The 26,105-nt window shown below is 43.5% G+C and overlaps 1 protein-coding gene across 2 annotated transcripts in view; it reads left to right on the top strand.

Moving 5' to 3' along the window:
• Positions 1-2,965: 2,965 nt before the first annotated feature.
• The window catches only part of LOC147898372 (putative UDP-arabinose 4-epimerase 2), a 36,929-nt gene continuing 13,789 nt past the window's right edge, over positions 2,966-26,105 (top strand). The window contains exons 1-8 of one of the 2 annotated variants that reach the window (XM_087378882.1): positions 2,966-3,082; positions 3,308-3,426; positions 4,046-4,170; positions 6,404-6,522; positions 6,842-6,955; positions 7,082-7,189; positions 7,419-7,510; positions 10,434-10,575. In XM_087378882.1, the coding sequence (XP_087235008.1) occupies positions 6,478-6,522; positions 6,842-6,955; positions 7,082-7,189; positions 7,419-7,510; positions 10,434-10,575 (501 nt within the window). In that variant the 5' untranslated portion in view covers positions 2,966-3,082; positions 3,308-3,426; positions 4,046-4,170; positions 6,404-6,477. The remainder of the gene's footprint in view (positions 3,083-3,307; positions 3,427-4,045; positions 4,171-6,403; positions 6,523-6,841; positions 6,956-7,081; positions 7,190-7,418; positions 7,511-10,433; positions 10,576-26,105) is intronic. The other variant, XM_087378881.1, reaches the window with a different exon arrangement.

Raw genomic sequence — 26,105 nt, 5'->3', positions numbered from 1 at the left:
TGTATAATGACACATTGTGCATATCATTTGCTATGTTTTATAGCCACCACACTTCGCCCCCTATGAAATAGAGGTTTTATAGTGTGGGACCCCAATTGGTTTTGATGAAATCCCCAAAGGTACCAATATAAGGCGTGGGACCCCAATTGCTTTTCATGAAATCCCCAAAGGTACCAATATGATGGCCTATCTTTGGGGATTGGACAAAAATCAAAGATTCTTTCTCATGTACAGCAAAGTTGAAAGTTTTAGGGTTTGGTCACATCAATTATGTGTCTATATCCATTAATGAGTATAGCCCCATCAATGATCATCAGTCTAAATAGTTCTTGTGCTATAAAAGAAACTATTAAATTATAATACATAGGTAATGAAAGTGTAGCAAAGCCTTTACTCCAACATGGGAAAGTATAGAAACACCATCCATTTTATAGCATGCAATTAAGCATGTTTTTCTTGTTTCTAAAATTTAAGAATAATTTGAGATATAATTAATTTTAAATATTCAAATTTACCTTTGAAGCATGATCTCAAATGCCTCATGCAAGCACTTTGTTGCATTAAACGATGCATTTCCTTTGATTTGACTTTGAATGATTTTGAACATTTTTGTTCCATCAGGTAGGCCTTAGACCCCGACATGATGTCATATAAGGGTCCTTCACACGCGCGTGCACGTGCACACATGTGCACACACATACACACACATGCATGCACGCACACACCCACACACGCATGCATGCACATGCACACGCACACACACATGCATGTGTGCACGCACACGCACACGCACGCACACACAAGTGCACCACCTCCCTTGAATCCCTATACATCATGGTGTGGGAGACCAAGGTCTTGAGAAAAAATGACCTCTTACCTTTATGCTTTAGACTCTTAAACAAGTCATGTTTATACTTGAGTAGGCAAAATTGTATAATCTAAACTCATTGAATTCCTTGAATGGGGCATATCAAAGCACATTGGGAACTAAAAATGGTTTAAAATTTTTGATTTGTGCAACTAGATGGTTGGCAAGCGAAAAGTTTGAATGGTTTAAATGATATCATTTGTTGATATATTCCACATGAATTGCACCTTGCACTTATTAGTGAGTATACATCCTAAGTCTAAAATTATGTTCTATGTAAGATGGTTAATTTTATGAATCTCTATTGTATTTGACATGGCCTTATGTGTATCTACAAAACGTTGTTGTCTCACTCATGTCTCAAGTCAAGACCTAGAAAAGATGTTGATATCCTTTTGCTCCCCCCCCCCCCCCCCCCCCCCTCTCTCTCTCTCTCTCCCCCTCTTCTTGGTTTAAAATCTCGAGTTACAGAAATTTGAGGTTTTGATAACATTTGTGTTTTTTTCATGCAAGGATTTAAGTAGCAAAAACACATTTTAATGTAATTAATTTAATTCCATGTTTCTAGAGTATCACATGATCTTCCAAAAAAGATAAATGTCTTTCTTTTTTATGTTTTGTGTTGTGGTTAGAATAAGCATTACGATGTGCTGCTACTAAAATTATTAACGATCTTCACTCTAGCATGTTTTTATTTGAGTTTAAATAGCACGTGTTGCTACCAAAAATATAAATGATCTTTACACTAGCATGTGTTTATTTGTGTGCTTCTCGGTGATATGTTTATTATAGATGATGCCAAAATGTCTATTGCACGCTTAGGCGTAAATAAGCCTTGCCTTTTTTGTCATTTGACTGTATTGTTTATGACTACCTTGTTCCAACGTAATACCCTATGTTGTAGTTTTGAGATTTCAACACTAGGTTTTTTAAATCCTATGAGCCTTTTTTGTCATTTGACTAATTTGTTAATGAAAACCTTGTTCCTATCCTACGTTATAGTTTTGAGATTTTAACTTTAGGTCAAAATTATATTTGCTCGAATGCTTCCATGTTATGTCTCAAGAGTGCATCTTTTTCATGTGGATATGGCTAGTCCCACCTATGCCACATTTGACTCTTCATCCAAAAATCATAAATTATGCTACAGGACACCCTCTTAATCTACATTTCACCTACTTTTTGATTGTAGTATACTTCTCTTTTCCACATGGCTATAGATGCGCCACCTACTCTTTAAACAAACCTTAATTGTCACTTCAAAAGGATAGTGGGATTAAGATTATGGGGATATTTTTTTAAGTTTGCTTTTGTAAAGTGAAGGATGGATTTTGGCATTTCAAATCCCATTCCCCCCTTGCCCTCCACAATTGTAATCTGATTTGGTTCCATACGGCTTCTTGGCCTTTTCTTGACATTAAAATAATGCTCCCTCCCCCTCTCCCCCGCCCTCTTGCCTCCCCCCCCTCTCTCTCTCTATGTGTGTGTGTGTGTGTGAGGCTGGGGGGAGGGGGTGCACACGTATGCACATGCACATACACACACACACACACACACACACACAGGTGCATGCGAAAGCAACAATTCCATTTTCCCATGCGAGCATGGTAGATCATTCTTAGACCATGACAAGATACCTTTTTTTAACGGTTGAAGACCCATCTTATTTCGACATGGCATCAGAAATACCGTTGGGCTAAATGTTGGGATTCTCATTCAATAAAATAAGCACTCCCTGACTCCTATCGTTGAGCCATGTCCCTGAACGAGAGTACAAGTGGGCTAGTGTGTTTCAAACAAAGGGAATAAGCTTGGGCATAATTGGCTGTTAGTGGCTCACAATGAAGCAACTCATAAGTTGTGTGACAAGCCCATGCAAGCGCATTAAGGGAGTGTAGGACCAGTGAGCCTAATGTTGGTCGATTGTTCCAATCAAAGGGAATAAATTTGGGCCTACCGAAGTACAATTGGCATTGGAAGTGGTTGGTTCCCGAAAAAGACAACTAACCAACTCATAATCATGTGGCAAGGCCCAAGGAACAACATTGGTATTGAAATGATGGAGAGACTTTTAATTTTGTAAAAGTAAAAGGTTCTCGTGCATGTTGTCTCTTTGCGTGCTTTTAGCGCAATCAACGCTTTAGCTCCCTTTGTTTCAAGACGTAGAGTTGTCTTCCCAGCTCCTCGATAGCTCCAGGCCTTACTCATTGCCAGGTTCCTCCTTCACCTCTTACACTTCGCTGCGTATTTCCATCTTGCCGCTTGGCGTCTTGTATCTCTTTGCATTAAGCTCTATCGATCTTGTAGTTATTTGGGCGTTCCACGTTTTCGGATTGCAAGCTGTGACTCGTTTGTTCACCTTCAATTCACCACAAAGATCGACAAAATGGACGACTAAATGTATGTTGCCTCGCTGGCAAAATTGATGCATTGATTCAGCACTCGTAGCAGCATTTGGGCAACTCGGATTGGAAGAGGGTGAAGTGATCCGCCTTTTAGCGTCCAGGACAAGTGGGTGGAGCGTAGCAACCATCACATCGAGCGTATGGCCAGAATGGGTATCGTTACACGTACTTTTTATCGAAATTGATTACTGTGTACATTTGCACAGGTGGTGAAAATATTTGCATGCACCGCAAATGTGAGGCATATCAACCTACCATCAGTAGGTGCACAAGACGTTAATTGGTGTAAAGAGATCTACTTGTTTTGTCATCACCTAGTCATGACAGGTGGTATGTTTAATCTAATAATTTTATGTAAGATGACATTTTTAAAACATCTGGCCTATTCATATCAATAATATTAACGTCCACTTGCCTATGGGATCAAAGGACAAAGGTAGAAGTGTACACGATAGGTGTGTGCAAGTGGGTATGATTTGTCTCACCTCTTGGATTAGAAGTTGCTCTGTAAGGTTATTCTACGGTAGCTGGACATGCTATCTCACCCCTCAAGTGGTGGGATCCCATCCAAATCTCTAACCTTCTGGTTGCAAAATTCATCTAGGGTAGCCGCACACACCCCTCCACGTGTGGTCTTGCACCTCAGATGGTGGGACCCCTATCCTAATGGATACGATGGCTCTTTGGGTTTGTCGAGGAACTGATTCTAGCAGATACGGCTGTGTCCTGAAGCCTCTGGCTGCACGCTAATGCTGCATGTCGTGTCTGACAGGTGACCTTCTCCCAAGAGTCCAGAAGCTGCCATTGCAAGTATGTGTCGTCGAGGGTGGCACTAGAAGGGTTCAGCTCTCCATTCCTGAAATCAGAACTTGATGTGCTCCACCATCCAGTTTGAGTGTAAGATTTTGCTTTTGGTCATTTTTTGTGGTTGAGAATTAGCTTTCCAGTCTTGGGGCAATCTATGAGTCGACATGTCATGTAGCTGACAACTGTCTCCATTCCTAATAGCTCTATGTCAGACTCTGTATTTACCAATAGCTTTATGGTCAGACTCTCCCAGAAAGCTGGGCAAGAATCTTCCCTAGCTGATTCCACGTGTCCTTTAATATGCTGCCCCCAAAACCTCAACCTGGTGTTACAAGAGTATCAAATATGTGTTTCTTCAGATTCCAACACTAGAGTACCAAAGAGGGGTTCTCCAAAGCATAGTATTGCTGCCACCTTGCCTCAGTTCCCTTTTCAATGCAACTATGGCATTTGTAAACATCAATCCCCATGTATTAAAAAAATTTTGCCTTAAATTGTTTTCCTGTATAGGAGATGACAGGCTGGTGGGCCTTATGTGTATTGACCAGTTTGACCCTCACATTGTTTCATCATCCTAACTATTCTACCTCACCAAGGGACTCGACCATGCCTGACACGTTCAATTACATAACTTGGGTTCTAGTAACCCGATCGACGTAAACAGGTCACATCCAAAAGCTTGCAAAACTCCCTACCTCTCGCTAGACTCCATAGGGGAGCTGGGTTTACAAAACCATGGTATGGCCTCCCACACCAGTGATGCTAAAATCCCAATCACCCCCAACAGACATAAATTTCCACATAAGATATTCTGCCCCAGCTGCGAAGTACACAGCACATACTTACCAGTTACATGAGCTCAACCTACCAAGAGAGGCCTGCAAAAGGTTTAAAGTTGCCATCCAAGTAAAAGAACTCATCTAGATTAAGGACCCACTAGCCCCCTTATGCATGCTGCTAGCCATGAACGATAGTAACATCAATATTCGAACAGAGGCACAGCCATATTGTGCATCAATCCAAGCCACACAACGCCTTCCCAAACCTGGCCAAGGCACAGGCCAAAAAACAGTGTCACAGCCCAAGAGAGGCTATCATAGGGAAACTCTAAACACGATCCTTTTGTGCAATCTCAATACTGACACCATACTGTAAAGTATTCAAACTCACTTGATTATGCACACAGCATCCAACCAATCAGCAAACTCGTCCCCTTGCAGGGATACCACATAATTCCTTAGATTATTAGGCATCACAACTGTACCATGAGGCTAGCTCATTTAGGAGCTCTTGTCTTTGTTGGACTCGTCATTGTTGTGAAGCATTGTTGCTGCTGAGTCCAGCTATGGCTATGGATCATAGCAATCTGTAATCTACAGGATGTCACCTCTTCTGAGACCACATAGATCCAATTGAGTCTTTCATATCACTACACATCAGAGTTGGAAAGAATTAGTACCATCCTTCGCAATGGCAGTTATCCATTAAACTTGGCCTTGTGCAGTTATCCATTAAACTTGGCCTTGTGCAGTTATCCATTAAACTTGGCCCAATCTCTAGTGCAGTTATCCATTAAACTTGGCCTTGTGCCACACGGAGACATCTTAATTGAATTGCTATGCATATGCCTGCTTACAAGCGTCATGCCACACCATGAGATCTCCATTACTAGTCTGATAGTTATTTTTGTTATGTGTCACTGTCACATAGTGATAATTGGACTATGCCTACCCTTTTCGGATCAGTCTGATAGAAGCTAGGAATTCTTCTAAAAAGATGATAAAAGAAGTTTGAGAGATACCCAATACCATAATATCCAAATTTGCAAGGTTCCATTGGAGAGTGGGCAAGATAGGGAGCTGAGATGGATTATAAGTGCAATGTGGTTGTGTTTTGCACCATTTTTTCTGTAATCAAATGAATTGGGGGCCAAAATGCATTTGAATGTGAGCCCCTAGGCTCATTGCCAGTTTGTAGATCATACCAGTGCTTTCCCAGCGAAATTTTTTTGTAGACCCTCCTTGTGATACAATATGTTAACAATATGCAAGAGATAGAAAAAACACAAGATTTGGCTGTTTTGTACTGCAAGGCTGTCTAAAGGGCCAAGCATGAGTTTGTTGTACACTCTCTCTTTGTTGTACAATATTTTAATCGTATGCAAGAGAGAGATTATGCTGTTGTGTCCTGCAAGGCCGTGTAAAAAGGAAAAACGAACAATAGTGTGAATGCACATAGAAGTTTTCATTTGATTTTAGTATGCTTGAAACCTGCTTTGAATACACCACAGAGACTACTAACAATTTTTCGTTTGACAAATCAGTGAGGATTATGGATTTCCTAGCACTACACATGCAGCAATAAAAGTGCCAGTGCAGCTTGTCATCCAATCTGTGCATGATCTTATTGCCTGGGTTGTCTCCTCCAACCAGCTTGGAGATGGTAATCTTGTGCAACACATCTTTGACATTATGAAGTTTATGTCTTAGCCATCTGAAGTTTGGAACAATGAAATGTATTTTGTGCCATGTTAGAACATGTATCTCAACTTGTACAAAAGTTTTGCAAAGAGCTTTTCAGGAATTTTGGCCGTGTCCATGCACTCTTAATATTTGATCACTGCACTCTGTTGTTCAATCAAAGAATCAAATTTCCCTTTCTCTGACATCTTAGTGATGACTGGGGATATTATAGTTGTCACTTTTTAGTTTTATTCCACCCTGCTTTAATGCATTGCGATTATTTTGTCACTCTGCTGTAGCCTTTACAAAGCAAAGAAGGTGTTGGTCATGTCCTGGTGACAGGAGGGGCTGGCTACATAGGCTCACACGCTGCAATGCGCCTCTTAGAGGAAGGTTACAGGGTGACAATAGTGGTAAGGCCACCATCTTTGCACTACTGACCTCATCACGACATAGATAGGTTATGTAAAGTGTTTTTTTTATAATTGTAATGTATTTTATTAAGTTGCAGTTCTGTGTCATGCTTTGGGTTGAGACAGGACAATTTATCTAGAGGTAATCTTGGAGCTGTCCAGACTTTGCAGCAGTTGTTCCCAGAATCTTGGCAGCTGCAGTTTGTTTTGGCAGATTTGGAGGATTCCAAGGCTGTATCCCTCTCTTTAGAATCTTAAACGCACGTTAGATGTCTTTTTCATAACTTTATTATTAGATATAATAATGTGTAAATGGTAGATGTCTTGTCCTGATCAAGATAGTAAATGCTTTGAATACTACATGTTAATGAATACTACATGTTGATGACTGAATGGAAGATGCTTTGAACACCAAATATTCAATGAGTAGATGCTAGAAGTTTGCCCTAACTGAGAATTCCAGATAGGAGAACTTTTTCGCCAGAATGTTTTTGATGCAGTTATGCACTTTGCTGCTGTAGCCTATGTTGGAGAAAGTATGGATGAGCCTCTTCGGTATAGTTTTTGCTCCCCCTTATTTTGTGAAGTAGCTCATTTTTTAAGAAAGGAAAGATCATTGTTTAAAGGGATGGTAATACTTATTATGTTAGCTATTCTCCTAAAAGGTTTTCTTATTAAGCTTAATGGAACTGCCCTGGCTGCAGCCTTAACACTCTCGCACTGCCTCACTTTGATTGTCACTTTCATGCGCACCGTTTCTCTCCCTCTCTCTCTCTCTCTCTCTCTCTCTCTCTCTCTCTCTCTCTCAGATTTCCTTGCATCTAGTTTACTCTGTATTTAGGCTCAGATTTGACATTATGTACTTTCACTTGCATTATATTGCGTAGCACTTAGATGATATTCGACGATGCCTCTTCTTTGGGGCACGTTGATTTTGTGCTATCTTGTATGCAGAGTTCTTGATGTCCCATGGGCCCATTTTGGCCTCTAGTGGACGATAATACACTTTCTTTCTCCCTCTCTCTCTCTTCTCCACACACTCAGCCTCTTTGGCACATGAGCAGGAGTCGGAAAGTTACAATTGTGATTTGAGTTGGCCTTTCCATCCCAGATCAATTTAATAATCCCCCTCCATGCCCACCGGCTGGGAGAGCCAGGACATTACAGCAGAGCATGGATGCGCTCTCATTGGCAGAGTCTTTGGCTCTCATACCGTCAAGAAGCCAAGTCTGAGATTGGTACCTTGCGGTGCTCCATTCGAATCAGGTGGACATCAGGCTACTCAGTGGGGGTTTCTTCCAGCCAGACTTTGATATACCAGAGGCTTCCACTTCAGTTCTTGCCTCAGCCCTCCTCCCATTGGGAAAGGAAGGCAGGCCTTCATGATACTCGAGAACAAGAGCTACACTATCCTCACCATTCGGTTTCTAGAGTATACCTCAATGTTCTTTTACTACCATTGGAGAAGCTTAGTGCAGGTTCGAGATCCCTCAGCTCTTGCTAGCCCTCTCATCAGCAGCATCAATAGTAAATTTGGAGGGAGATGGTGTACTCAGCTCCCAGAGTTTGAGTCTTTACCCTTACCTTAGATGTTGTTATTGCTGGCAATGGTGGTAGTGCTGGGGGGTATAGAGCAGAGTGTGTTTTCAAATGGTGCAACTGGCACAACCATCATACCCTTTTCATAAGGTTCAACTTAAGATAGCAACAGGGAAATGGTGTCTCCCTCAAATATCAGTGCAGGATGCTCAGTAGGCTCTGCCTTTCCTTTGAAGCTTGAGTTCTTCAGTGGCATCCATGCATTCATAACCTCCACCATTTTTTGTCCACAAGTAAGGATTTTTTACGTGTAGTGGACTTCCCATGAACATGACTATAAAGCTCACAAATTCATCCAGTATCACTCCATCCAAAGCCCATAAATTTGAACTCCTTCGTATCTCTTCCTCTCATCAGCATGATTCTGCGTTCTTTTGTCACAGTGTTTATGGAGCATCTGCAACCAAGATTAGAGAGGTAGACAGCAGATACAATGCCCTTTGTGAGAGCCTTTAAGGAATTTAAGACTGAAACAGTGGAATTTCTGGAACCAACTTTAGAATTCAGTCTGCCAATTGATGATCAACATGACTTTACTGGAAATAAGCAGACATGGCCTGGTATCCTTAATGCAGTGAACCAGCATCAGGGCATGGACTGGCAGTCTCCCTTAATCATGGTATCACACAAGATAGACCCACCTGGATCAAATGGAAAGGAGGGCTCCCTTTTGGATCCATGAATAATCTCAACATCACCCTGACCATTATTTTCGCAATCATGAAATTGTGACTTTGCTGCAGGGTCATCTGAAATTGGGTCATCTTCAGTGTCAATTACCATGCTCATCTTTGCCTCTTACCTTACCTTTGCAAACTTTCCTATGCTCAGTTGTTCACTTCTCACCACATAGATAATATAGATGATTCTTCTTTCTGTCCTTAATGATAGCCTGAGACATTTGCTTCTGACCACCTTATTTTCTTATTATTCTAGGAGGATATCGGGGACCAAATGGTTTTACACCCTCGTTTTTCATTCGTCTCTATGAGGATATCGATAATCAATATTAATTCTGCTTTGGGATTTATCAAATGCATGCTTGGAGGGTGCATGAATTTGATAAATCAATGGAGGCCAGTCACACTTTTGGGCACTGCGTACATACTTCTAGTAAAGGCAATTAGCCTTTGTTTATAGCCCCTACTTCCAGACTTTATACATGACTTGCAGATTGGCTTGGTGCATGGGCACAACATTTTTAATAATATCTTTTGGGAGGCCATTGAGTAGACAAGACACAGTGGCCAGGACCTTATGACAGGGTAGATTGAGGCCTTCTAGAGATATGCTGCTGCATTTTGAGTTTTCTGATTCATGGATGAAGGTGTGTCTCCCTTTACAAATCATCCCAGGTTCTTATTAGAGGTACTAGAGAAGAGAGGTTCGAGATTTCCAGATCAGTCCATCAGGGATGCCCTCTTGCCCCTCGATTGTATTTGTTCATGGCCTTTTCCTCAAATCTCAAGCAGACATCCTTGGTTTGAGACTCCTCCCAATAGGATAATGAGATTCTGGATTTGTTTTGACTTGCACAAATTAACTAGCATAAATCCAATGGCTTCATAGTCACAGATTGAGGCATCTATTGGTTATATAGTAGTTGTTGACTCTTTCAGAGATTCCCTAGGCAATGAGTTGGGTTCTGTAGAAGCAGGCTATACTTCTTTTCACTTTCTTCCAGAATCAGCACCACTGAGATGGCTGATTTGTATGGTTTTTTTTCTCTCAAGCATTAATAGAAGGTTCTTTTCTTTGGGGGGGGAGAAACCTCTTTTCTATGCTTAAGTTATGAATGCCTGTGTATCACAATGGTATAAAGTCTTTTTCCGTCTTCATATTCATTGCTTCTCACTAGAGGTTTTCATTTCTCTTGTAGGTACTATCGTAACATTACTGCAAACACTATTACTCTTTTAGAGGCTATGTCTTCACAGAAAGCCATGAAGCTTGTTTATTCAAGTACATGTGCAACATATGGTGAACCAGCTCAAATGCCAATAATCGAAGAAACTCCACAGGTAATAAATCCAACCTTGTATTTAAATGGTTGATGCAATCAACTGTGAAAGTGTTTCTATTTGTGAATATCGAAATGAGAGTCGCACCAATTTGTTGTGTAGATGTAAACGTGTGTGCATGTTTGTGGGTGGGTATATGTTTTGTGTGCATGTGCATAGTGTGTGTGTGTTCTTGTGTGCGTGCATGCACGTGCACGCGCCCGTGTGTGTGTGTGTGTGTGTGAGTGTGTGTGTGTGTGTGGTGTGTGTGTGAGAGAGAGTGCGACCTCTGCTGTTCAGCCTCATCAAGGTTTCCGTACAGCCTCCCCCTTCTGTCCATACACCTGTATGGTCCCGGTACAGCGTTCGCACGCTGTTCGTACATCCGTACAAACAGATAGGTTAGGTGGACGTACCTCCATGCAGTTCTGCACGTAGTTCCGTACAGTCCCATCTGCATCTCCGTACAAATTTCAGGAAGACCACGCTTCGTACGTCTGTACAGCCCCGTCTGCATCTCCATACAGTCCCGTTTGCAGCTCCGTACATTTTTGTTGTTTTTGTACTTCTCCGTACAGTCCTATGTTTGTACGCTCTTTTTTTCCTTCTTGTCTTGTCGTAGTTCAATCATGGCTTCAGGTTTGGATGTTTGTACATATGCTCGAAAAGAAAGGCCCGCAGATGCTAAGCGCCGCCTATCAAAGCCTGCATCACAAGATGATGAACTTACTATGGAAGCTCAGTACGTGTTTGACAACCTTAAGGATGACTTTTAGCAGTCACGACAGGAATGGGGCAAACCGGTTCCAGAGGTCACGTACAAATTGAAATTGCTGTCCCTCGTGAATCCTCTCAGGAAGTTGTCTCAAACTGCGGTTATAATTTTCTTTCCAGGAAGAATCCCAGCGGCCAGTGATGTCGCGCAATGGGTTAAGTCCATCCTTGGAGGATGCTTTGTAGAGGGAGTGTATTTTGCTTCCAGAGGCTTTTATGAGGTGCACTTATCAGATGCTTCGTGCAAGCAGAGGCTTCTCGAGTTCTCTCCCCTGTTTTATGGGAGGTAGATGGTACATGCTATGCCCTGGTCCCCAAACAAGGATTATCAAAGTCTTATACGACATCATTGTCCTGTATGGGTTGAGGTTGTTAACTTCCCGGACTATATGCATGAAGAGTTGCTTGGCCTGGCTGCTTCTTTGGGACAGGTCATTTGTCCTCCATGCCCCATGGGAAACCGTAACAGGTTCTGCATTCTCTGGGACACTGATACACCTACCCCTCCTTTTATTGCAATGGAAGTTGAGGGAGTGCAATTGGGAAAAAAGTATTTTGAATTGAAGTGGGGTGTGTTTGCTGGAGCTTGTTTTGCCTGCTACAAGTTTAGGCATCTAGCCTCTGAATGCCCAATGGTTCTGCATCAGCACCCTCCCAATGCCTTGCTGCCCTAGACACGGGAAATGAATGAGAATTTGCAAGCTAAGACAGCAAATAGAAATGGAGCAAAGAATGCCAAACCAATCAATCAGGTGCAGTCACTTGCTGGAAAAGGAAAAGATAAAGGAAAAGAGAAGATGAAGGAATCTGCGGGGAATGATCAGGATGGTTTTCAACAACCTAAGAAGGTGGTTGTATTGAAGCAACGCTCCCTTCAATCTCGTCAATGGGATGCTTCCTCTCCCTCACCCGGACAGGCTTCTACTTCAGCTCCTATCCTTCAAAATTGGGTGGGGGTATTGAAGAAGGGCATCCCCATATGTGATTCAGAAGAAGGGGAAAATGCTATCTCTTTCATGGATCATGAAGGAATGCAGCCCATGCAGGCAGAGGCTTTGCCTCTCTGATGTCTTGTTTTATTCTGATACCTTGCTGTATATACCTCTTTCATGCCTCAAACACTTAAGTGCTTTACATACAATGTATAGAGCCTGTGTAATGTCTCCAAGTGGAGGCTTTAATAGAATTATGTACATAAAATGCAGCCAGATATTGTTTGTTTGCAAGAGCATAATCAACACTCCATGGTTGGTCATCATGATTATTTTGGCGGTTATGATGTATATTATGCTGGTACCACTACCTTCTCAGGTGTATGCATACTGGTTAGACATGAGCTAGAAGCTCAGTTAGCCTTCAATGACAGCAGTGGCAGATGGATGGTCATACAATGTAATGTCAATGGTGATATTCTTGAGTTTGCATCAGTCTATGCTTCCCAGACCTCTGCCATGAGGGCTTCATTATGGGATTCTATATTGATATAAATGGAGATCCAATGCATTCATATGTGGAGATTTTAATAATTCCCCTCTACCAAGAGATAACACCACTTCAAGATCTCATATGCTATCATTGGAAAGGCAGAAATGGGATAGCATGCTTCTTTTTGTGCAGGCTAAAGATTTATGGCTGCTTCTCCAAGGGTCAGTGCCTGGATATACTTTTCATCATAATGCACTTACTACATACTGGGCAAGGCTTGACAGATGGTATTTGTTTTACCCACAACAATTTGCAGATTTTAGCCCTCATCTCCTTATAGATTTCTCATTGGGCCTGTCAGATCATGTCCCATTGTGGATGAATTTGCAGCTTGGCATGCCTCTGGATGATTTGCCACCCCTTTCCAGTAGATTATTGCATGTTAATCAGGCTTATTTCCGACATCACTATTTCCAGCAAATGATCAGGCTTGCAATTCATCCCTTGCCTTTGCATGCCCAAGAGGACATGAATTATGCTTGGGACAGTTTTGTCTCTCGTATGCAGAATGTCATTAGGGAGTATGGCAACTGGCATATGACTGAATGGAGGAATGAGGTTAAATGAGCAAAAAGGACAGCACAACAATTGACTGAATTTCTCAGTCAAGGCCTCTCTCTGATTCAGAAAATGATTCCCTTTCACATGCTCAGATTAAATTGACTGTTAATGATCAGAGGAAATTGCACAAATGGCAGATTAGGGCAAGAATGAAGCCCCTCATGGATAAGGGCTGCTCATGAAAAGCCTTCTTCCAGGGCTTGCATGCTACTCGAAAGAAAAACTCATGTCTAAGGGTAAGGAAGCTCGATGGCTCTTGGACGCACACTTTCTCTGATCTCCAAGATGAATGCCAAAATTATTTCCAGAAATTGTTCTCCGCTCGTGGTTCCCCATCAAATCAAATGACTGATGCTAGGACTGAATTTCTCCAATATGTTTCTGGAATAGTGGAAATGGATGATGCTCTTATTTTGGAGAGACCTTTTACTGACACAGAGCTTGATAATGCATTGTTCCACCTCAGCAAATACAAGTCCCCTAGCCTGGATGGCCTTACGGTGGAATTTTATATTTCTTTTTGGGATGATTTGAAAGAAGTCCTCTTGCAAATGATCAATGTTGCCTGGCAAGAAAATCAGTTGCCGCACTCTTGGAAGCATGGCATAGTCAAACTTGTGCCCAAAAAACATCTGTGTACCATATGTCAGATTTGAGACGTATTACTTTGATGCCTATAGTTTATAAACTCATTGCCAAAATGATTGTGCATAGGCTTCACAGGATACTGGATGCGGGACTTCATCCTCATCAGTATGGGTTTGTGCCGCGAAGACAAATCCATGACAATATATCCAATGCCTTGACTGCAATTGAATATGCTAAGTATTCGCATCAAGATGTGCTCATATTGTAGGTGGATATTGCTAAGGCATTTGACACTGTTCAATGGGATTTTATCTCTCAAATCATGACAAAGTTGGGCTTTGGTCCCAAGATAGCAAATGCAGTTTACTGACTTTACTCTGGCTCTACTTCTCAGTGCATTCTTGGGGGTCATCTGTCTCGGTCATGGACATTGGGTCAATCAGTTAGACAGGGCTGCCCTCTCAGTGCTCTCTTCTATGCCATTGCGACCCATCCCCTTTTAATGTATCTTGATCATCTTACAAACACAGGACAGATGACTGGTCTTAAAATCCCTGGGGCTGCATCTTTTTTGGCACAAGCATATGCTGATGATTCCTTCTTTATGCCACAGAATTCTCCCCGGGAAGTTCACATGCTTATGACCACTCTTTCATTGTATGGTTTGGCAGCGGGATTGCATGTCAATTTTGACAAATCTAAATTACTTCCCCTGAAACAATATGACTGGCATTCTATTCTTTGGCCAAGTCAGGTAGTGCATTCCAAAGATGTAGTCAGGCATTTGGGATATCCCATAGGATGGCATATCACGAGGAAGTAGCAACTAAAATGGATCTTCCAAAGACTTCAACATAAACTGGAATATTGGAAGATTTCTACTTGGCCTCTTCATGTCAGGCTCAGAATAGTACAGTCCATTGTAATGTCCTATGTCCAGTTCTATTTGCCTTTGCTGCATTGGTCCTCCAGGGATATTTCAGCCTTTATGTCTCAAGCTATGGAGATGTTATGGAGGACAAAAAATGCTGTGAAAGCATTGAGACTGATGAAGATGGAAATGGTGTGCTCTCCTAGGATGCATGGTGGACTTAATGTCCTCAATATAAGATATCATGTACTTGCAAGGAAGGTGACTATGCTGCATACTTTTTTCTACAAACAATAGCCATGGACTTGTATACTAGCATCCATGTGTGTCAACATGAGGACTTGTGCTTATGGTCATTGGACTACTGATCATTGGGAGATTTGTAGGGAAGATACCTGGCTGTCCTTTCTTTACTGCTCTGATACTTGAGTGGAAACAAGTACTTTCTAAGGTAAAATGGGCTCCTGATAATTGCTCGGGGACAAACTCAATGAGGAAAGAAAGTATTCATTGGAGTGCCATCTTTGACATTCCACTCGCTTTACAGGAACCTGTTCGGGCATACAATCTCATGAAATTGGGAATTAGATACATACATGATGTGGTAGATGATCAGGGCTATGTTTTATCTTTTCCTCAGGCCACTGCTTCCTATGCATCATAGGTCTATATGGAAGAAAATTGCTGATTTGTTACATCCTTTTCTACCTGTTCCTCCTGTGGCTGACACAGACAGGCTTACGGATTGGCAATTGCAACCCTCTGCTACATGCACTCATCGTGTTCCTCTTTCTATCTTAACCTCCATCAAAGCCTACAGGCTTCTTCAGCCTGCTCCATGGATTCAGCAATATGCTAATTCTCTGTGGCATATAAGGAAGCCCCTCTCATGGTGACGGAAGAATCTCGGGATATTATGGAAGTGTAAAATGCCATTGAAACAAAGACTTTCTCTTTGGAGATGTATGACAGGCACATTGTCAGTGGGAGTCACACTTGCTAAACGTCGCATTGCACCATCCACACGTTTAAGATGTCAGGCTCCTTCAAAGACTGTTCTTCATTTGCTTTGGCACTGCCCGTGTTCTAGGATCCTCCTCAAGAGAATTTCAGATCATCTTCGGCTCTGTTTCCCGAGTCACAGATTTGGGAAACATTTCTGGCTCTTTGGCAGATTTATGAGGTCTTTGTCTCAATACTCACTATTTCTCTCTTGGGTGAGATATTGGGCTCTTTGGACAATCTAGAGTGAGCATACTTTGGCATACTTGGGTCAGCAGATTTACAAGTCATATGAATCTTTCCGAGCCTCATTGTGGCAATCCTTATATGATGCCTGCCATGAGGGTGATATGGATGCTTCTTGCATAGAGCTTTTCTTTTTAGTTTTTTGATCTTTGGGATACTCTCCATTTCGGAGACCTCCCATCATGTAAATTCATGAGCATATAAATATATTGCACTGGATATCACTAAAAAAAAAAAGTGTGAGAGAGAGAGAGAGAGAGAGAGAGAGATGTCCGTAGAAGGCCTCGCGGGCTATGGGACACAGTACAAAACATCAAAAGGACTTACATCGTTTGGAAAACCTAGAGAGAATCGAGGGAGTGCCTATGGCAGCTCAGCCCCGAATTATTATAGCATAACTACATTCAAGTATTATCTTAAAGGTGGCTTGAACAACATCAGTTTAAGAGTGAGAGTCTTTAGGCTTGGATTTGAAATCTCTGATAAGTGCTTTTCATCCCTGTGAACATCACATTTTCCTTCCTTTTGAGCATCCTCCATTTTAGTGAATTCAATGGCCTTGAGTTTGAGCTGAGTTGGAGTGAGCTCCTCCGCTATCTATATCTTAGTACCTTTCAACTTATTGGTTTGCTGAGAATGTTGCTTCTTTTCATGTTGTCCTGGAAACCTACTTTGGCTTGTGTCCCATCCTAGATCACAGCAATTACATCTTCAGCTTCCCACTCTATTTGTGGGACTCTTTCCATGATGTTTTCCAGCTTTTCCTTTTGACTTCCTTCAGACCAGCCCTCTAGTATACCCCCTATGCGTATGATTCTTGCATTTACCACTCTTTGTCCGTGTTCTTGTACTTGTACATACACATCCAATGTGTTGATTTTAGTGTCCAATGTTGCTGTAATTTCCTGTTTCATTGATTTGTAACCAAGTCCTGGACTATAGTCACCATCTGTGGTGTGGGTGCTGTTGTGTTGTGTATGTGCAATGCTTCATGAATAATTTCCTGGCTCCCTTGTACTTCCCAAGCACTTGTTTTTCTCTCTAGAGCTGCAAGTCTGAACTTGAGCTCACGTATTTCCTGCTGTAGATATTAAATATGCTCTTGTGGGTCAATCATGCTCACCATTCTCTTATGTTGTAGATAGTTCTTGGCATATGGGGAAGGCGTTTTTGCAAACATGTAAGGGAGGGGGGGGGCGAAGGGAGGGCCGCAATGGAGTATGAATCTTTGGTTGGGGTCGAGGTAAAAGTATTGACCTTGTGGAAAGCCATGGGCATCTTGGCTTCCCCATTCATGGTGGCCTGCATGTATTTTGGTAACCCCTGCTATGACTAACCCCCGATGGCTGCGTTGGGGAATCGGCCCAAACCCTGGAGCGTATGCCCTGCTATGAAACAAGATTCCTCATGGCGGCACGAACCCTATTCCACTCCTTCCTCTCCTGACGGGCTGTTGTTGACCGGCTACTGTGGGTGCACTACTGAGGGTGCTACTAGCGTTAAGCTACTGACAGCACTGTTATTGGTGGCGTAGCTGCGCCTGCTAACTGTGTGCCCGCGTCACTGTGCTAGTCGAGGTTACTAACGACGAAGAGCTACAAGGAGCTACAAGGGAGGGCTACGACGACGGGCAAGGGGAATATGATGAGTCTATAATGAGAGAGAGAGAGAGAGAGAGAGAGAGAGAGAGAGAGAGAGAGAGATGTATTAACATCTGCAGAAGACTTCATGGGCATATGGGACAAGGTACAAAGTACACGAAAAGGATGATAAGATACAAGCCTCAGTGGGCTGGAGCAAAGGGTGCACTAAGGCCCTTGCTGGTTGCCTCCTTTGTAAGATTGTACGGGCAACTTGCGGCAGTTGTGCCATGGCTTCAAAGAGGTTCATTTCCATGACGTCGGTGCGTGACAACTGTTCTTCCATCATATGACTATAGCCCCCCGTTTCCCTGTACTGGGGCGCGTTGTAAAATTGTATGGCCTCTGCTAGGCCTGACCATGGCGTGGAGGAGGTGCCTGTGGCGAAGAATGAGGTCTCCTGAGGGGTGGTGGAGACTAAGACGAAGGGTGCAGTGTTGGGATATCTCAAGGTGTATGCCTCAGGCACACCTTATGTTTCTATGTGTGAGTGCTAGAGGCACAGTTAGGTGCCCACAAGCACAGTTAGGTGGTGGAGAGCCACATAGGATGATTGAGAGAATCTAGGAGCAGATTGAGGAGATGATTGTGGAGCTCCGAGGTCATCAGTGATGTCAGTGAGCATGTATGAGGTGCCTACTTAAGGACCTCACTCTTCTTCATTCTACAACCAAGTAATGCAAGTATTCTGAGTTTGTGTCCACTCTTTCCTTTCCTTTCAGCTTTCCAACATGGTATCAGAGCCATTTGATCCTCCTTGAGCCCATTTCTGCCACATCATCATCTTCTTCCTCTTCTTCTTCTTCACCATCTCTCCCTCTTCTTCCCAAAATTTGCTTGAGCCTGTTCTCCTCCGGTTCTCACCCATTTCCCACGCCCTTCCAGCTGGAGATCCATCTTGTTGGGGCGAATTTCTGGCTGCAAGGAATTGAAGTATCTTCACCTCTGCTGGTCGCCATTGTACGATTTTCGTCGATGTCTCTTGCTGCGTTTTCTCTGCGCCTGCTCCTTCTTTCTCTAATTCCTTTCAGGGCAAGCTTCTCCATACCTTGGGCTACCTTGTGCTGAAATCTAAGCAGCAATGGCTGCATATTGAAGGAGAAAACAGAGAAAAACCAGTCGACTTTGTTGAAGGAAGAGAAGGCGACCTGACGCGTTTTTTGCCTCTTCTTCCCAGAGGATCTACTGTGGTATACCAGCTTTCTTTTGCCTCAGAAAGCCCCCTTTCTTTTGCTTTGAAGAGTGAGTTATAAGCCCTCCAAGTTCAGCTCTCTAGTTTTGACAGTTTTGACAAGCTTTTGAAAATGATGCTACATAAAATGCTACTCTAGCATTTCTGGTCTTTTGAAGTTTTCAATAACTTCAGTACAAGTGTTGCTTCAGTTTTGTTTTGACTTGCTAGACCTGGTTTTGATTGGAAAGTGTTTATTTCACCCACTTCTATGAAGCATGTAAGAAGAAGCATCATTGTTTGAAATCTGGTCACTACTATTTGCTACATCAAGTGCTCATATTTTGGAAGTCTTTTAATTATTTTTGCCTTGTAAGAGAGATAGACACTGCCCAATACCTAGGTTAGACCCTCTCATGGCTACCATATTTAATCTTGAGAAGTTCAATGGAAAGGGCTTCCATACATGGCAAATGAAGGTGAAATTTGCATTGATGAGGGAGAACTTATGGGGACTTGTCAAACCGACTCCTACTCCTTCTTCTACGGCCTCCAATGCTGGACAATCCTCAACTCCGACATGACCGGCAAGGGATCCAGCTAGAGAAGAAAAAGCAGGTATAATTGCTCTTGCTCTAGGTGATGATTATATACACCATATCTCTGACTTGGAGTCTCCTTCGGAAGCTTGGCAGAAGCTAGACATGATTTTTGGTGCAAGCTCTCACATCTCTAAACTATCACTTAAAATCTCTTTCTTTGAATTAAAGATGGCAAGTGGTACTACTTTAGCAGCTCATGTCAACTATATGCGGAGTCTTATGACTCAATTAGCTTCTATCAACTCTCCTATCACTCCTGATGATGCTATGGCAGTGTTACTTAAGAGTATGCCTGAAGGATTTGATCACATTGTTAGTACTTTGAAGAATCTTCCCAATCCTAACCTTGAAGGCATTATCTCTGCTCTCCAAGAAGAAGAAAGGCATATGGAGCTCAGGAAAGGCAATGACACTGCTTATGCTGTAAAAGTCCAGAAGGGCAAGTATACCCCTTGCAATCCACTGTGGAAAGACAAATCACCTTTCAAAGGACTGCTTCAAAATTAATCCATGCAAGCACTGTGGCAAGAACAACCATAATGAGAAGTTTTGCAGAGCCAAAGCAAAGACAGAAAATGCAAATCTACTTACAGTTAATGAGCCTCCACAAGATGAGGCATCCTTTGAAGATTATGCATTTTAAACACATCTCTATGTATGCTCCAGATCTCTCTCTTTATGTCAAGGTACTCAGCCTGGATAGTCCTCCAAAATGAATGAAATAAACTATTGTGTTTTTGTGTGTTTTGTAAACACCTCTGGTCACCTTATGATGTAGGCCATGTGTATGTTTTGCTCCATGGTATCTCCTGCAGACATTGTGTGCATGTACATGCAGGGGAGATAACCATTGGAAGGTCTTTTTGTATCCCTTTTGTTTACCTTACACCCAAGGGAACCCTTGCTAGCATGAGAACCTAGCCATAGATTTATCCTTGACCACCATGAGATGGCATGAGAAACTATGAGACTAGATGTATCCTTGACATAGCCTGAGGCATTTCCTTGAGGGGGGGTTTGTTGGGATATCTCAAGGTGTATGCCTCAGGCACACCTTATGTTTCTATGTGTGAGTGCTAGAGGCACAGTTAGGTGCCCACAAGCACAGTTAGGTGGTGGAGAGCCACATAGGATGATTGAGAGAATCTAGGAGCAGATTGAGGAGATGATTGTGGAGCTCCGAGGTCATCAGTGATGTCAGTGAGCATGTATGAGGTGCCTACTTAAGGACCTCACTCTTCTTCATTCTACAACCAAGTAATGCAAGTATTCTGAGTTTGTGTCCACTCTTTCCTTTCCTTTCAGCTTTCCAACATGCAGCTGGGGTTGTTGGCGTAGTCTCGACACCTGGATGGAGGCCGATTTCGATGGTGTCATCGCCTTGGAGGTCTTCAATGAGAATAGACCCTCCTTGCACTTGTTTGCCCTTATCCTGAGGACCTAGCCACTGCATGCGTAGTTGTTGTTGCATGAACTCGTGCAACTGGATTTCCTCATACCGGTTGAGCGGTTGACTTGGCTCCGGTTGCACTTGGATGACTGGAGTGGCACTTGGTGTTGTCCTCGCTCTCTTGGGCCTAGTTTCTGTCTCTTCCTGCTCGGTCGGCATCGGACCGATGGCGGATTTCTCGGCAAGTCCGAAGCTGATGGGCGGATGCTGACTTTTGGGGTAGTAGAGGACCAGTATATACAACATGGGGTTGCCGATGACGTCCCCATGGGTGAGGTCCTCTCTCATCTGGGTGCAGTAGTAGTCAGTCGAGTTCGTCTTTTGAAAGTTCACCATCCTCAGCAAGATATTGGGCACAATGGTTTGATGATGGTCCGAGTGCTTTACTTGAGTGAGCCATTGCAGGGCTCTTGCTGGATGCTCTACTTCGGGCTTGTAGATGGTGTTGAACTGGATGCGACCTCTACACTTGTGGCAGTCGTAGGGACAGACCTTCTTTAGGGAGTCGAGGTTCTTCTTTTGCTGGGAATATTTTTTTGCCACCACTGGCAGGTTGAATTCTGCCCGTACCGTGTCTTGATTGATTTGGTGGTGGTGGGGCTTGCTTGCTGCATCTCTCAAGACTCCGATTTTGGTGTTGTTGTCGTATGTCTTGAGGAACTCCGCCAATAGCTTCATGTCCAGGTGGCATGGGAAGCGGTCTGCTACTCTCTGCAAGCTTGAAAAGTTAAGGGCTTCCACGACTGCTGGGTCCTGGAGAGCGGCATATGCTGCTGCAGTGTGGTAGTGGAGGGTGTAGTCCCGACCCTCGAATGCAAAGCGCGAGTGGACTACACAAGCATTAGCTCTTGGAGCCATGCTTCTCCCAATGGTGAGTGCGCTTGTGAACGCACGATCTTGTACTCGCCAGTGGTTGGCGTCGGGGTGCGCTTCCGTGTTTTCGTGGGGGTTGTGCCTGTTGCGGCTGGCTCCTCTTGAGTCGCCTGTCTGGTGGAGGTGTCTTCATTCTGTAAGTCCTCCACGGGTGTTTCGTCCGGCATTCAAATTGTGACCGAAGGGGTGCTCTGCGAGTCTGGTGGGCCGATGGCCTCTGGGATAGGGCGAGGGTGGAGGTCCAAGTGTGACTCGAATTCGAAAAAGTCATGTTCAGACTCCATGGCAAATAGAAGTGGGAGTTGCGTGACGAGGGAATCGGTGCATGAGGAAGAACAAGAGGACATCAATTTGCTATTAGGGATGGAGGGAAAGTGGGCAGGAAACTGTCAGATTTCTGGATAAATTTTGACAAAGTTTGGCTGCAACTGCTATGGCGACGACCCGGCGAGGTAGGCCTGCTTTTATAGATTTTTATCCCTCCGATCGGTGGGATACTGTATGGCGACGGTCGGTGCTGAGTTTATGGCGATGGTTGGCGACGAACATCGATGGTGACGATCGGTGTGAATTAACGTGGCCGCGGCCGGCATGGTACCCAAATGGCGACGGGGCGGTGTGGATTGGGATAGCAACGGTCCGGCGGGGATCGAGATGGCGTCGGTCGGTGTTGAATCTTTTGGCGATAGTGGGCGAATCTTTCAGCGAGACGATCGGTGGTGAACTCTTCAACGGAGGTCAGTGGCGAACCTTTCAGTGTGACGATTGGTGGTGAACTCTTCAAGGACGGTCGGTGGCGAACCTTTCAACGACTATCGGTGGTGAACTCTTCAGCGATGGTCGGTGGCGAACCTTTTGTTAGAATTATAGATATAATTCAGCAGTGACCAATGTAATATAATAAGCTAGTTAGGGGCACTTTTCCCTCTTTTAGAGGTTTTTCCCCCTAACTGCAGTTAGTTCACTAACTATGGTTAGTGACTACTAAGGTTTTGTCACTAGGACAAAACCTTATCCTTCTCACTTTGTGTTGTACTCTTTTCACTCTATTCTCTTGCAACTACGTCTTCAGCTTCCAAGCTTCCTACTCTCTCACTCCCTCTTGCTCTCACTCACTCCCTCTCCTTCATTTGGTATCAGAGCAGGTCCAAGAGACTCGGGCTCCTTGCTTCTTTCATTGTACTTTTTTGCTCCACGTATTAAGTCTGCTCCAAATCGTCCGTACAGTCCGTACGACTGTACGAAATTCGCCGTACATTTCTGCGCCCCGTACATCGTGAAGTGCCGTACATCGCCGTACAAGCCCCGTACGTGTCGCTATTTGCCACCGTACATCGTCGTACAAGCTCCGTACGTGTTGCCATCTGCCACCGTACAGAGCTCTGCTCCCGTAACCTGCGCGCCGTACACTATCCGTACCTGTTCTGCTCGACGTACCTGCGCAGGAAGCCGTACAAGTTGACCGTACAGCTCCGCACTTCAGAGCTGTACATCGTCGCTAGTCACGTACAGCTCTTGCTTCCCGTACTGTACGGCCTGTTCCGTACTTACCGTAGAGTACGTACAATCTGTATTGACTGTACAGTTTGGACTTACCATCTGTACTTGTAGATCTACACCGGTTGCTGTCAGCCTCGGGTGTTCTTTGACAGGCTCATCTTGCAGAAAACTACAGTTTGGTGCAGTTGTTTTGGAGTACATTTGGGGCATTTTGCATATTGCAGCCATTGCAATCATTGTGCAATTTTGGAGCTACATCTGGAGCAAAATTGGAGATATAGTCTGAAATTTGGGGCTTTTGTTTTAAAATTGCAGATTTGGGGCTTTTAGCATTTTTACCCCTTTCTGGCTGCAATTTCTAGCCACAAATTGGGGCTTTTGTGTTGGGAGAGCATTTTTTGGAGTATTCAGTACATACTGCCTTTCTTGGAGTGTTTGGAACACTTTTGGCAGATTTTGGAGAGTGTTTGATGCTTGGACAGATTTCTGGCAGCTCAAGTACAGAAATCTAAGTTGCATATACAGCCCGTGCTTGGCTGTGTTTTTGGGAGTTGTGCATTTTATTCCCAGTAAGGGAATTCAGCTTAGTATCTGCTTCAATCTCTTTCTCAGATATGGCCCATCAAAATCAGAATGAGTTCCAGTTCGGTGGTCTTTCACAGGAAGACAAGTTGGATGGTACCAACTACTCCCTCTGGAGTTTCATGGTACGTAATATTCTGATTTCTCGCAATTTATGGGATTATGTCAATGGGGATGAAATCCGACCAGCAGATATTGCACCTGCTACCCCTCCTTAGCAAGGAGGTGGAAGAGGTCGTGCACAGGGTGCAGCTGCAGGACAAGTTGTTGGTGCAGCTACAGTCAATACTCCAGAACAGAAGAGATGGGATTCACGAGATGCCTTAGCCTTGTCATGCATCTCTCTTTCAGTGAAAAGATCAATCATTCCGCATATCCGGTCGTGTAAGACCTCCAGGGCAGCGTGGGATATTTTGGAAAGCATGTATGCAGCACGGAATGATGCCAGAGTATCTTTCTTAAAAAGAGAGTTGAGCAATACACATATGGAGGAGGGTGACTCCATGTCAGTCCACCTCACAAAGCTACAGGATCTCAGAGAGCAGTTGTTAAACATAGATGAAATTATTCCTGATTCAGAGATGATTACAACCACTCTGAATTCTCTTCCTGAGTCTTATCTCAGCTTTCACACTTCGCTGAATTTATCATTGAGGGGGGGTGCAAATCCTCTCTCTTTTCATGAGTTGATAGGACTTCTGCTTCAGAAAGAGCAGACCAGGAAAAATTTGGCTTCACGTGCAGGTGAACAAGCCATGCTCTCAAAATTTAAATAAAAAACAAAGGGACAGGCAAAGACAACAGCAAATCAGCCTTCCAGTGGGTCAGGACAGCCTTCACAAAAGGCTAAAAGTGATGCAAGTAAGCCCAAAGAGAAGGGTTTTTGTCACTACTGCAAAAAGCCAGGTCATCACATAGCAGAATGCAGGAAAAGGATTGCAAAAGAAAAGAAAAACAGCTCAGGAATGTCTGTTTCAGATTCAGCCCCTTGTGCATCTGACAGTGGGGATGCTGCAGCCAACTTTGTTGGTCAAGATTATGCCTTTTTATCTTGCATTTCTGATTCTAGGTTGGCTGTTCCAGATGCTCGGGATAGTACAGCCTCTTGCAGTGATGATACATATGCATTTTTGACTTGCAGCTTTGACTCTTCTACAGATGCATCTGCTTTCAGTGTTAATGAAACACTGAACACATGGTATTTTGACAGCGGTGCATCCAAGCACATCACTTCGAGGAAGTGTCTTTTTACTTCCTTGCATCCACCTCCTGTTGGTAAGAAAGTCACTTGTGCCAACAACTCCTCATATTCAGTACGTGGCACAGGAGAAGTTGAGCTCACTGCAATTGATGGCTCAATTTTCAGACTTTCTGATGTCTTATATGTGCCTGGCATAACCAAAAATCTCCTTTCAGTGTCCACTCTTAACAGAGGGGGATTTCAGGTCATCTTTGAGGATGACAAATGTGCTGTCCGAGACAGGGAAGCTAATTATGCCTTAATGTTATCTGGTACTCTGCTGCGTGGGCTTTTTTAGCTTGATATTTTTGAGAAAAGAGCAGCCCATGCTTTGGCAATTTCTACCCCTACAGCTGCCATGCAAAATGCAGCACTATGGCATGCCAGATATGGCCACATGCATTATAATAGCTTAATGACACTTCAGAAATTTTCAATGGTTGATGCATTGCCACCTCTTGAGATACCTCCTCCACATGCCTGTGAAGGGTGCATTTTAGGTAAAATGCATAGATTCCCCTTCAAAAAGGATGGTTCAGTTAAAGCTGTTCGCAAATTGCAGCTTATACACAGTGATGTCTGTGGTCCCATGAGGACTCCGTCATTAAGTGGTCATCTCTACTTTGTCACATTTATTGATGACTACTCCAATTTTACTTGGGTTTATGGGCTGAAAAAGAAATCTGAAGTGTTCACAGTGTTTAAACACTTTTCAGCCATGGTTGAAAATGAAACCGGACTCAAGATACAGACATTACGCACGGATAGAGGTGGGGAATACCTATCTGCAGAATTTGATGCTTTTCTCAAGCAAAAGGGTATTGTGCATCAGCTCACAGTCAGGCTGACCCCTCAGCAAAATGGCAAAGCTGAGAGGAAAAATAGAACCCTCATGGAGATGGACAGATGTATGCTGAAAAGCAAACACATGCCTCATAAATTCTGGTTGGAGGGTTTAATGTGTGC

The sequence above is a fragment of the Dipteris shenzhenensis genome, chromosome 9 (assembly GCF_047967505.1).
Source record: "Dipteris shenzhenensis isolate YYH24624 ecotype China chromosome 9, Dip_SZ_1.0, whole genome shotgun sequence".
NCBI classification, from domain to species: domain Eukaryota; kingdom Viridiplantae; phylum Streptophyta; class Polypodiopsida; order Gleicheniales; family Dipteridaceae; genus Dipteris; species Dipteris shenzhenensis.
The sequence above is the reverse complement of the archived record's forward strand: the minus strand, read 5'-3'. Positions and strand labels throughout refer to the sequence as shown.